The sequence below is a fragment of the Camelus bactrianus genome, chromosome 10, assembly GCF_048773025.1.
Source record: "Camelus bactrianus isolate YW-2024 breed Bactrian camel chromosome 10, ASM4877302v1, whole genome shotgun sequence".
Taxonomy (NCBI): Eukaryota; Metazoa; Chordata; class Mammalia; order Artiodactyla; family Camelidae; genus Camelus; species Camelus bactrianus.
The window spans coordinates 50,896,175-50,909,282 of record NC_133548.1 but is presented as its reverse complement, the minus strand read 5'-3'; the positions used below and the strand labels follow the sequence as shown (position 1 = coordinate 50,909,282).

Genomic DNA, 13,108 nt, shown 5'->3' with positions numbered 1-13,108 from the left:
CAGGACCCTGGGTTTGAGACCCATCCCTACCACTGGTCTTTGCGCGGCTTCAGACAAGTCCCTGCCCTGCACTCGAGCAGGTGGGGGGGGGGTTGGACTAACCGACTGCTGGACACGGCCATGATCTCGGGGAAGGACAGCTCCAGAAGCACCTGCTCCTGCTCATCCACGAAATAGACGCCTGTCCAGTTGACGGCCACAATGACGTCGTTCTTGGGGAGGCTGGGGCCTGGGGCAGAGGCAGGCACTGAGAGGGCGCCTCCTCACTCCTGGGCCCTGCCCTTTCTGATCCTCATAACCACCAGGGAGGTGGCTAGAGTGAGGTATACTGATGTCCATCTTACAGATGGGGAAACTGAGGCTCAGAGAACACAACCTCCCTACAAGCCAAACCTGAGGTGTGGCAGGAAGAGAGTGCTGGATTATAGAGCTGGGTTTGAGCCCCATCCTGGCCACTGGTGTCTGTGCAGCTTGGGACAAGTCCTTGGCCTGCGGTGAGGTGGGCTATGGGGAGCGATTGGACCTACCGAGCTCCAAGGTTCCCTCTGACCTGATATTTGGTGGTCCTATGAAGCCCAGCACCGGCACAGGGCCTGGCACAGAGCAGACGCCTGGTACTGACGGGCTGAGGATGGCTAAGTCAATGGCCTGTGCAGGTTTGTGTCGGCCGCATCCACTGTCAGCTTCAGAGTCAGCCCAGCCTGTGCTCTGGGCTGCCCTCTTCTGTATACAGTAGGTGCTTTAATGATCACAATACTCAATCGTTCAACCCAGTGTGTGGCTGGGCACCTATTATGTGCCACAGAGCCCTACTGGACTGCAGGGAGGCACAGCCCACTGACCCAGAGAGACCAGGCAACCCTGCAGGCAGGAGGCTGGGGTCTGGCTCCAACCATTCCCCTCCCTCCACCGAGGGCCAGAGCCATAGAGGGAGGGGCTGGAGGCAGGAGGGCTGACGGTACCTGAGAACTTGTAGGCTTCGTAGAACCTGGAGAAGAGCAAGGGCCACTTGAAGCGAGCATAATTGACCACATCCTCTTTGACCTTCTGGGCATCAGTTCTCCTCTGGGCATAAATCCCCTGGAGGTGGACAGATGAGGACAGGGGGACAGAAGACATGGCACAAGCTCTGTCTGGAAATAAAATGTCCCTGTCCTGAAGCCAGATGTGGGCCCCAGGCTGCCACGTCCCCCTGTGCACTATGGCCTCCCTCCAGCCCATAGCCACTCCCATCACTCCATCTTCCTCCAATTCCAACGACATCAGTGAGCACTTACTAGAGAAACGTGGGTCCTCTCTCAGGGAGCTCCTGATTTAGCAGAGTGACAAGAAAGCCCACAGTCCCAGCCAGCACACGTGCAAGGTGCAAAGGCAGGGATTTGGTGTTGGGGGAGTGTTTGGGGAACAGGAACATGAGTGGCTAAGGGGGAAGGAGGGTGGGGGATGCGAGCCAGAGCTGACCGAGAAGAGGGAGTTGGAAACGGACGTGTAGGAGCCAAGTGACGTGGAATGTGAGCAAGGCCGCCCATCACTGCGAGATGGGCTTTTAGTGGACACCGACAGGCAGGCCTGGGAGGTAGGATGATGGCAGAATGGAGAAGGGTTGGAGCCTGGCTGGGCAGCAGCGGGGGTGATGCAACACTCCTGCCAAAAAACTAAAGCACCGACGTCTTATTATCTAAAAATATCCTGACGAGCTTCAGTAAGAACTGGGTGGTGTTGGAGGAGGACTGAAGGGATCAGAATGAACTCAGGGTTTTTATCATCTACGAACACAAACATAGAGAAAGTCACGCATGAGTCAGCGCATCCACGGTAGCGTTTCCAGGCACTAAGCAAGGGCCTTGAGGCAGTGCCACCCCAGGAGCAGTGGGTATTCAGGGACAAGGGGCTTAGTGCCTCCAACCTAATCTTAAATGGCTCAGAAAAAATATGTATGTGTGCAGACAGAGAACATCGTAAAGCAAATGTGGGACAGTGTTACAACTGGCGAGTCAGGGTGACGTGTATACTGCACACAGCAGGTCTAGTTTTTTAACTTACAATTTTTCTTTAAGCTTGAAATTATCTCAAAATAAAGTATTTTTACCCTGATGACCCTAAAGACCATGCTAATTCACATCTGTCCACTCTACAAGAGGCCTGGCACAGGGCTCTGGGACGCGCACAGGCCAGGGCACTGCCGGCGCAGGGCAGAGACCCCGTGAGCTGGCCGAGGGCAAAGGCCACATCTGCTCTGCTCACAGCTGGGTCTCAAAGGCCTGGTGCAGTGCCCACACGTGGCAAGTGCCCAAAACAAAAGGAATTCATAAGCAGTGGCACCCAACCCAGAACAACCACAGGCCACGTGCATGATGGCAGTGAACACGCAGGAGGCCCGGGGAAGGCAGAGGAGCGGAGGTGGGGGACAGAGGCTGGAGCTGTCAGCCAGCAGAATGGATGGGCTTCAACAGCTGACTGGTGTGAGGGGTGACAGATGAGGGAGAGGAGGTTGCCAAGGACGGAGAGACAGAGCAGGGGAGGGAGAGCACGAGTCTCTTCTGGAGGGCAGGGAGGGCCTGGGGGTGAGCCAGGCCTAGATGCAGAGGGATGCAGGGAGCCCTCAGTGTCAGGTGGAGCCTTGTGGGCAGCTAACCCAGGAAGGCAAAGTGTTGGGGGGCGGAGTTGGGGAGACACATGGGGCTCCTAGGTTAGGGAAGAGGCCGCTGACCTTGGAGCCCTTGGCAACTTATGTGCAAATTGGTCCCGCTCTCACACAACTAGGGCCTGAGATGGGGAAGTCGTGGGGCCCCCTCCAGCAGCCAGGGTCCCTCCCAACCAAGCCACCCTGCTCTGCTCATGACTGGTCATAGGCCTGGGGCCCTAAGCAAGGGGCAGAGGGAGCCTGTACCTCAAATTCCTCAGGCAGGAAGTTGGGCCAGAGTTTTCAGGGAGAAGGAGGGAGCACTTCCTAGACACTGCCCCAGCATGCACCAACTCCTGAGCTGCAGCTCTAGCAAGCGCAGGTGGGAGGCTGGGAATTGGGACCCTCAGGACCCACAGACCCCTGGTTTCCCTCACGAGGCCACAGAGCGGATTGGATCCATCTCTGTGTCTCTGGCGCCCAGCCCAGAGTAGAGCGCAGAAAACCCAAGTGAACCGATATCCATGGTGGAGAAAGGCTGCTGGGAGGCAGAGGTCAAGGGTGCCGTCCTGTCCCCCCAGCCCCATGGACAGACAGATGTCAGGTGAGAGCTGTGACCCCTTTGATTTCTCGGGTCCCTGCCCCTCAGCCAGGCCACCAGAAAGCCCCTCCTTCGAGATCCCCCAGCACTCCCACCTTCTTGTGGGCAGCAATGGCCAGCTGGGCCCACTTCTCCAGCGTCCTCAGGGGCGTGATCTCGCGGTCGGGGATGTAGGTGGGCACAAGGTTCAGGAGGCGCTCGAGGATCATCTCGGAGCCATAGTCCACAAAGTACTGCTGGGAGGCCAGCTCAGCAAGGTCATCCTCCTAGGCGGGGGAAGATCTTGCTCACACACCCTCTGGGAAGCTCTTCTGCACCACCAAAGCCCCTAGGCCCTGCCTCCTGTAACTCGCAGAGTCCAGCCTTTGGGACCTTGTGCTCTTGCCGGTCCACCAGGAGCTCCCCAAGGGCAGGGCCACACCGTTGCCTTCTCCTGGGTCCCCTCAGCACCAGCAGAGCTGGACTCTGCCCAGGGCACACGAGCTGACCCAGAGAGTCCAGCCCGCCCATCGGTCATGCTGCAGCCACTACATCCTCAGCCCAGTGAGAAGGGCCTGCCCTGGAGAACAGGGGGCCTGGGTACCGCTGGAGACTATCAGAGGAGGGGAATGCATCACTGTTACGGCCTCCATCACCATCACTACATCACCCGGGCATAGTCAAAGTACTGAACAACCAGTAAGCTGTACTGCAGAGGCTTCAGAAAGCCAGTGGGCACTGAGCATCCGCCACTTTTCTGCCTGAAGCTGGTGCACGGCAGCCCCAGTGATGCCTTCCTGGGGCTCCCCAGGGCTCTGGCAGCAGCGACAACAGAGAAAGACCCTTGGGCACCTTGAAGACAGTAGATGTTTTCCAACTAGTTCAAAGTATTTCAGAACTTAAGCAACTGATATGGCCGTACTAATGCATCCTGCCTGACGATCAGCTCACCAACACCAAGACCACATTATTACCGTCACCACCTCCACCACTGCCACCAAACCTCCCCTTCATTTCCATCATTTCCACCATAATCACCAACAGAGCCATGAGTATCACAAAAACCAGCATCACCGTCAAAAACAAAACCACATCAATCCTGTCCTCTGGAGATAAAAGGATACACATTCGCAAACTCTGGTCTAAGTAAGTGGCTCTCTTACTCCTTTAGAGCAGGACTTTCTAGACTAACTCAGAACAATACAGCAAGTTCTGAAGCGCACCCCCTGTGCCGGGCACCATCACTGCAGCAGTGTGGGAACGCCTCCCACGGGCAGAACGCAGGCTATTCTCCAGAGCCCTTGCTCCTGGAGGCGGTGTGAAATCCAGGAGAAGCCTAGCTAAGGCCCAGCCTCGGTCTGGCTCACCCCCGCGTTCGCAGAGCGTGAGTCACGGACAGGAACACTCAGCCAAACTGGGAAAACAAGGTAGCTCTCACTCACCTTCTCACACCTGTACTCCCCGAACTTCACCCCACGCACCACCTGCTGGTAGATGAGGTTGGTGGCCACGTTGTCCTCAGAGGGGTTGTGCCAGGGCGTGAAGACCTCCTTGCGGAAGAAGAGCCTCCACGGGGCGTTGCGCTCCTGGGCGCCCTGCTCCTTGGCATACTGCTCACACTGGGAGACGGCGTCCATGACGTGGTCACTGCCGCTGCCCAGGGAGGACACCTGCGGGACAGGGCTGGAGGTCACCCAGCAGAAGGGCGAGCAGGCAGGGAGGACCACAAGGAGCCATCGGCTGTGCCAGCTGTTCTCGTGCCGATGGAAAACCGAGGCTGAGAGAGAGGAGGGGCGGGCCAGGTCCCCCAGGAGGCAGCCCAGCATGGGACCCCTGGGTCCCACCTCGGGCTCTGAGGAGGCACAGCCACATGGGAGTTCCCACTTCCTAGCGTCAGTCTTTTGTGAAACTTTGATGGACAAATGGTCACTGAAAACACAGGCAGTATCTGTTGGTGAGAAAAATCCAGGCAAACGGCATTGATAACATGGTTGTATCCCTGGACCTGCTGGGGCGAGGGGTAGGGGGGCACCTCTGCCAGATGTGATGATGCTGGGTGTGGAGGCAAAGTCACCCACCCCCAGGCCCGGCTCGGCAGAGAAGGCTCCAAGCCCAGTGTGCCCCAGGAGGCACACACTCCGGGTGACCAGTAACAAGTGAAAAGAAGCTACCACAGCACCTTGATAAGGAGTTACAGTCCCATTTGCAAGTGGAAAACAGCCAGTGAGAGCCAGTGGCTTTATGTCCCTCCAGTCTCTGTTCTTGCTGTCACCAGCAGACGACTGAATGCACCTGGGCACATATGACTGAGGTGAGCTCTGGGTTTCAATCTCCATGGTACCTGTGGGCCCCTCTTTAGGTGCTTAGACCTCTCCGTGGTCCTAACAAGTCAGGGCAGAGCCAGGAGCACTGCTCCTTTACAGAGGAGGAAAAAGGCCCTGGAAGGTTAGGAACCTGGACCAGGAGGTGGCAGCACTGGGGTGGGAGCTCGGGAGCGGCCCAGGTGGTGCTGGGGAGGAGGCGCCCGGGGCCCACCTCACCTTATCAAACAGGGCGATGTAGAGGGAGAACCCAAAGTGGTCCTTGAGCGAGATCTTGTCCGCCAGCGCGCTGCAGAGCTCCTTGGCTGTGGTCGCCGAGTCTGTCAGTAGGGTCTTGGTGGTCCCGTCCATGAACGTCACAGGCAACATGATGGGCTTCTTGGACTTGGTGGCCTGAAAGTGACCCAGGAGGGTCTGTGGAAATCCTTTCGCTTCAGAACAGCTCGCTCCCTCTAGGCTCCCAGCTCCCTGTGGGGTTGAAGCCCTCGAACCCCAGCATCCTACGGGGCATTGCCTGTCCCTGGTCACAGGTGCCCAGGGAGCCCTGCTGTGCTCCCCCCTGAGCTGGGGCGCCTGAGCTGGGTGGTCGGGCTCTGCCACATGCCAGGGCTTCTGCCCTCACATCACATAACCATCACAAGACCCTGTGAAATGAGTATCCCTATCGCCATGTTGCAGATGAAGCCACTGAGCAGAGGAAACCCCCTGCCCAAGTCGCTTTGACTATGAAGCCAGCAGATGGGAGTCAATCATCACGGGGGGCTTTCCTGTTCCAGCAGGCCTGAGATTCCAGAACTTGAGGGTGGCTGCTTGAAGAACCACAGAATTCCAAAGCAGGGAAATTTTCTGGGGCACTGGCCACACACATGCATGCCGGGGGTGGGGGGTGGGGCCACACCTGCAGCTCCAGCCAGCTGGGCGGCTGTGTCCGAGTCCCATTGACGAAGGTCCTCCTGAGCCGCTCCTCACAGTACGGGGCGTAGCCAGGTGGTCCACCGTGGATGAAGTTCCGCAGGTACTACGGACAGAGGACCAGCTGAGGAGACCCACTCCGGCCCCCCTCATTCTGCCTGCCTGTGAGATAGTCTGGGACTTGAGACCCTTTACCTGAGTGCTCGCACCTGGACAAATGACTCCGTGAGCAACGGACTACAAAAACTATGAGGGACTAAAAATAATTGCACACAGGTGCGGCTGGGATAATTATGAATAACAGGATACAAAAAGGCCACAAAAAAAAAACTACATTTGAGGTACGGGGAGCAAAAGCAGGGCACTGCGCATGACCCCTGCACGTGGCACCACCAAGTGGGAGGGCAGACCACCGAAGCCGCACCTCTACTCTCCCCCCATTTAAGGAAGAACCTGCCCCAACTCAGAGCACCTGTTTCTTGTTCTGGCTCCCTAGTGCTGCAGCAAGAGTCCCAGTAAAGCCTTGCCTCAATTTCTCATCTGGCCTCTATCAATTTCTATTGATTAAAGAGTCTAAGGACCTGGGTTGGTAACACCTGGTCCGTCAGAGCAGCCTCATTGGGTCTCCGGTCCCTCCACCCACACTGAGAACCTGCTCTTCAAGGCAGGTCCATCCACACCCCTCTGCTTTCCAGGGCTCCCACTGCCCTCCAGATCAAGTCCACGTGCCTCAGGTTGGCACAGGCCACCTGTCTGGCCTCAGCCATGCCCTCTGCGTCAGCCCACAATGCCATACCCCACTTTGCCCAGCATAACTGCTCCTCTCCCTCCAGAGACCACCTGACCCCTCTTCACAGGGCTGACCAGCTGGGCTGGTCCTGCCATCACCTGCCCTGCCTCTGTGTCCCCAGCACCCAGAGCCTGGCACTAAGGAGCAGTCAAGAAAATGGCCTGAGACAAACTAAAGTGCTCCAGACAAGCATGTGGAGGGTCCAGGGGGTGCTGTTGTCAAACTCAGTGTCCTCATAAATAAAATGGGGCTCTTGGAGCCAGGGATGAAGGGGTCAGGAAGATGGGCCCTGCGGCGGCAGGCAGCGGGCAGCCAGCGGCGGGGAGGCCTGGGAGGAGACGGCCAGGCAGGGCCTTACTGCCAAGCCCCTGAGCTTCTTCCCCATGCTCTGCCCCTCAACGCTGGGGACCAGGCTCAGCCCTCCTTCCCACCCCTGGAGGCCAAACACCACCCCTACCTTGACAAACTTCTCGGAGGGGGCGAAGCAGCCCACGCAGAGAGACACAAGGATCCAGCCCCGGGCATAGCTGCTCTTGGACGGGTTGTGAGTGAGCTGCTTGCTGATCTGACAGTAGATCTCATCCCTAGGCAGGCGGGACGCAAGGGAGGAGACTGCGTCAGGGGGAAGCCCCACCCCTCCCAGCAGCCTGTGGGAAGCATGCTCTCCTACCTGCCAGAGACCACAGGGTGGAGGTGTAGCGGGGGCCAGGTTGGGGAGGTGAGCCCAGCGCTCTGGGGCCGTTGGAGGGGGTCTGGCATTGGAGACAGGTTTATCAGGCATGAAGCATGCTCCTGACTCCAATCCAGAGCCCACGGCCGGGGCCCCAGGATGCAGAGGGTGGTGCATACCCTGCTCCTGGGCGCGCTGACCACTTTGATAAGAAGCACAGGCTCCAACCCTGCCTCATCCCTCACCAAGCTGCGTGGCCTAAGCAGGTGAGTTCACTTCTCATGGAAGCAGGAACAATAGAAAAAACACCTGGGGAACTTCTCTGGGGAATGGAATGAGTAGGGACTTTGACTTTTGATATATTTCTAGAATGTTTGAATATTTAAGTGGCTGTGTATTACTTCTGTAGCCAGTTTAAAGCAATGAAGGTAATTTTTGGTTTTGCTTGGTTTTCATATTAAAGGGAAATCATAACATCTTCCTAGCAGGATCCTAAGAAAAATGAGCCAAGGCTTAATAAAGGACCTAGCACAGTGCCCAGCACTGTAAACCCTCAGCAGAAGCTGCCTGCCTGTTCAGGGCCAAGGGCAGGACCCACCACCACGCAGTGACCACCAGGGGGCACTCACTGCTGCTCTTTCCTCTCTGAAGGGCAGGCCTGGGCAGGAAGGAGGGACTAAATCAGTGGGGCGCCCTGATTTTGAGAGTTCAGGGACAGTACAACTTCAAAATAAATAAATAAATAAATAAATAAATAATGACTTATTATCAAGACAAATAAGGACATTCAAAGCACCACATACACAGCACCTGCCCACTGTTTATATCACAACCGTTTTAGAAAACAAAGGTAATTTTAATATCCAAAAAGTATGAAGGGTGAAATCTCAGAGCAAAGAACAGCCCTTTAAATAAGTCAAATTTAGCTTTAGAAACATCCTTCTCTTCCCACCTTGTCACAGACCAGTGAAGACGTTATTACCTGTAGCTGGAAGCCCCTTACCCCGTTCACTTTAGAGACAGAGAGACTGAGGCCAAGGGAAGCGAGGGACTAGCTGTGGTCCCTCAGGGAGTTGGCACTCCAGCCTTCTGACTTGGTCCTGGGCTCCTGGCACTGTGTTCTCTAGAAGTGACCACTTCAGGGCAAATTCATGCCCCTTAAACATATCTTGGGCAGCTAGCTACACTTTCTTCCTGGAGGCGGGTGGCCCCTGGCACTAAGACCATCTCTGGGAGGTAGTAACTGGCCTCAAGGAGCAATGAAGGGGAGGCCAGTGGCCTCTGGGCAAGCCTCTTCCCGGCTCTGGGCCTCAAGTCTCTCATTGGTAAATGGCACTTGACCCCTCACCAGTCCCATCCTGCAGTCCTCCCAGCCATCTAACACAGGTTCATGGGCTCGGCTCTCCTGACCAGCCATCCTGTGCAGGTGGAGTCCTCAGAGAAGTCCCGTTTTCCCTCCCGTGTCACAGGTGAGTTGATTCCTTAATTGCTCCTGGAAAGTCGTGGGTCATCAACCCAGGGATCTGAGGGATCTGAGCAAAGGCCTCTCCTGGGCCTGGGAGCGGAAGGAGACACTTGCAGGATCCCAGGCATGCTGACCATGGGCCTGCTGGATGCACAGAAGGTGCTGGCAGGGCTGAATTACAGCAGAAAATGCATGTCAGATCATGATGACTGTAGGCCCCCACCTGAAGGCTCTAGAGAATAAGCCATGGGCTGAACTGATAAACAAGCTATGAGGAATGTCACGTATCCAGGCTGGATAAGAAATGGCCTATTTAATGTATCCAGTATGAATGACTGGATAGCCAATAACGGGTAAGATCCTCCGAGGAGGACAACCTAAGACAGGCACAGCCGGCTGGATAAGAGATGGCCTACTTAATGAAGTTTCGTGACGAACTTAAAACAATCTGTCCTTGATCATGTAACATCCTATGCTTACTGCAGGAGCCTGGGAACCTAAATAGTTTAAGATTATTAACATTGTTATAACTTAGATGGTATGTGAGGCATCGTGCATGTCCTATATAAACCCTTTTACAAGAATCAATAAACAGAACTGCTTTGCTTCTCTCCGCACGGTGTTTGAGCGTACATGATATCGCGCCACCGACAATGACAGCTACTGTTCACTGAGTGCCTGCTGTGCAGGTCCTATGTCACACACTTTCCGTAGTTTTATCAGCCCAGGAGCTTATAAGGCAGATATTATTATTATTCCATCTTTACAGATGAAGAAACTGAAGCTCACAGGGGTGAAATCACTCTCCCAAGGTCACACAACCAGCTAGCACAGAGCTAACCCAGGCCTGCTTGGCTTCATCTGTTGCTAAGGTGACCGAGCCACCACGCAGCCAAAAGCCTTTCAGGGCTGCCTTCCAGGAAGACCGAGATGTCCCCCCTAGCTGCCCACTCCCAGTGCCCGCCTCAGGCACTGACCGGAGTGCAGGCCGCAGGATGCCGTTGCCAATGATGAAATGCAGTTTCTCCAGGTTGGAGGTAGGCCGGTCCTCCAGCATGCTGTTGCCCTGTACCGTGGACTCCCCGTCATGCAGCCTCTTGGTCACCTGGGCCACAGGGAGGGGACAAGGTTTGACTGGGGCCCTGCCTCATGCCTAGGTCTGCCCACTCCCCTAGAGAGCAGAATCCTGGGAGTAGCCAGAGAGCTGGCTCCTCACCACCATCATACGGCCGCCCTGTGCAGAACAGGTGCGGGATCAATGCCTGGCCCACACAGCTGGGGAGCACCGCCCCCCACTTCTGGGGATCAGGCTCCTCTGCAGCCTCCATGACATCCACCTCCAGCCCCTACCCCAGGGAAGTCCCCTTAGCCAGGACAGGGATCTCCTCCTCTGATTCTGGTGGGACCTGTGTCTCTCTGGGGTGGGCCACATACCACGCTGACACCCAGAGTACACCTGGGTTCCAAGCACCTGGTCACCATCACCCGTCATTAATGCCCCTGTGCAAACAGCCTCGGACCTGGAATCTTACAAATGCGTTTCTCCTCTCTGGCCCCGCGCAGCACCTGCCCTGCACTCTGTCCAGAGTAGTGGAGTGAGTGAGAGGGTGGGCGACGGGAGTGTGCCCCTGCAGACAGGAGGGGCGTGGGAGGTCCTCTTGTCTACTGAGCACCCACAGCCATCGTCTCCATCCTTCCAGGAACCCACTAGTGGGCACTTTCCTCCCTGTGTGCCTTGGATACTGAGCGGTAGAGCTGCAATTCAAATCTGCAGCTATGTAGCTACAAGACTGGACTTGAGCCTTGGATGGGAAACAAAATGAGGGCAGAAACAAGACAGGCTGCGGAAGGCTCCAAGAAGCAGCCTGACTCTGAAGGCTTCCTGAAGAGGTGACCCCCAGGCAGAGAAGAAGGAGAAATTTTAGGCAGAGGGACCAGTGTGCACAGAAGCATGGGCAGGGAAGAGCCAGTCGCCCTGCTCCATGAATGCCTTAGTTTGTGTCTGCCCTTCCAGCCTGGATAATCCTGCAGCACAGGGCTGCGACCGTGCTCAGAAAATACAATGTGACTGAATGAATGAATTCAAATTAATGGTGTTAATGCCCCATGGGCACTCTGATCCCACAGAAAAGTTCTCATCAGCTTAAAGGTCCCTGGAGCAAATGTCCTGGTCAATGCCCTGGCAGGAAATGTCCTCCCTCTCACCAGCTGCCAGTCCAGCCCTCCCCAGCTCTCCCATCCCCTCCTCCGTGAAGCCTCCCTGACTGGCCCCAGCCTGAGGACACTGCCTTCTTCCTTGTATCCTGTCTGCCTGATCACCCCCCACACTGTCCTGCCAACCATCCAGATCCCCTGAGAACAGGCAGTGTCCACTCCCACCCTGTCCCTGAGGATCCAGAGCTCAGCCTTGCCCCCATCTTGGGTCACCAAGGCCATGCAGGATCTGCTCTGACCTCCTCTGTCAGCTTGGACTTCTTCTTCAGGGTCAAGTGCACCAGCTTGTGCCTCACACTGCTCTTCTTCTGCCCCTCGGGGAGCTGGGCCTGCAAGACAATCAGGGTCAAGCAACGGGGCTGCAAGTCATGACAAGAGCAATTGATGATGTGACTAGAATTGTCACCCCCATGCTCACATTTACAAGGTATACCCCACATTGCCACTCCCACCTGCTATCAGCCAAGTGACAGATGGGAAAACAGACTCAGAAAAGTGTAGTGACCTGCCCACCACTTCCCAATTGCAGAGCCCATCAGCTCTGCCAAGCAGCTTCAGTTGTGGTCAGCATTTCAGTCGATGAAATGCTCACCCATTTTTTCCCGTGAGTAGGCAGAGGAGAGCAGGGGTCAGGGAGGTGAAGCAGAGGCAAATTTTAGAAGTCTCCTTCTGCAGAGGACCCTGAGGCTGGGGGTGCCAGGCAGCCCTCCCCACCGGCCTGGGAGTGACCTCACCTCGCCCTCGCCTTGCAGGGCCTGCAGCTCCCTCTTGTACATCTTCTTGCCCAAGGTCTCGTAAATCTTGGTCATCACAGGGATCTTCTCGCTGCCATCACTCATGGCCGTGTGGTACTTGGGCTCTGGGAGGTCCCCCATGAACCGGAGGATAGTGATCCAGACTGCCAGGGCCGCCTGGGGGCAGAGCCACACCAGTCAGAAAGTGCAGCCAGGATGTTGCTAAAGTTATCAGAATGACCAAGGGCTGACACCTTGTGGGTGTTCCCTGGGACCTTGCCCGTGGCGTGGCCCCAGACTGGTGCAGGCGAAGTCAGCCCTGGTCCCTGCATACCAGGGACCCAGGGACCCAGCACGGCCCCAGCCCTCACCAACTGGTTGCCCTCGTCCTCGTGGTAGAGCAGTGGCTGCTTGAGCGGCCGTCGAGTGTAGGTGTGCGTGGTGGTGCCCTGGAAGTAGGTGGCGGCAAACTTGGCGAATTTATACTCGGAGAGGTCCTCCTCGTCCTCGTCAGGCAGGGGCAGGGCCGCGTCCAGGTCCTCCTCCACCATCTCCCTCCGCCTGCGCTCCAGGTCCTGGGGAGAAAAAGGGGTTCCCTGCCATGGGGGCAACTTGGGGCTGGGCTGCAGCTCCCCGACCTGTCCCTGCAGGGCCAGCTCTTCCTCGATGAGCGTAGGGTTTTGTTCATCCTGTTCACTCCCCCAGACAGAGCCCAGTGCATGGTAGGTCCTCAATACACAAATGAATAAAGGTTTGTGAATGAACAGCCCTGGAGAGGGACAGTGACTAGCCCAAGGTC

At 56.4% G+C, this 13,108-nt stretch overlaps 1 protein-coding gene across 15 annotated transcripts in view; it reads right to left on the bottom strand.

Moving 5' to 3' along the window:
- Positions 1–13,108, bottom strand: part of MYO7A (myosin VIIA) — a 91,920-nt gene that overhangs the window by 27,580 nt on the left and 51,232 nt on the right. For 10 of the 15 annotated variants that reach the window (XR_012509755.1, XM_074372712.1, XM_074372710.1 and 7 more), the window contains 11 exons: positions 12,681–12,884; positions 12,310–12,486; positions 11,815–11,904; positions 10,339–10,466; positions 7,684–7,810; positions 6,423–6,542; positions 5,744–5,938; positions 4,646–4,873; positions 3,320–3,490; positions 963–1,080; positions 103–229 (listed from right to left, as the gene is read on the bottom strand). Coding sequence is in view for 14 of the 15 variants with exons in the window: in XM_074372712.1 (XP_074228813.1) it covers positions 103–229; positions 963–1,080; positions 3,320–3,490; positions 4,646–4,873; positions 5,744–5,938; positions 6,423–6,542; positions 7,684–7,810; positions 10,339–10,466; positions 11,815–11,904; positions 12,310–12,486; positions 12,681–12,884 (1,685 nt within the window). In the remaining variant the exon portion in view is untranslated. The remainder of the gene's footprint in view (positions 1–102; positions 230–962; positions 1,081–3,319; positions 3,491–4,645; positions 4,874–5,743; positions 5,939–6,422; positions 6,543–7,683; positions 7,811–10,338; positions 10,467–11,814; positions 11,905–12,309; positions 12,487–12,680; positions 12,885–13,108) is intronic. The other 5 variants (XM_074372714.1, XM_010973462.3, XM_010973465.3 and 2 more) reach the window with 1 other exon arrangement.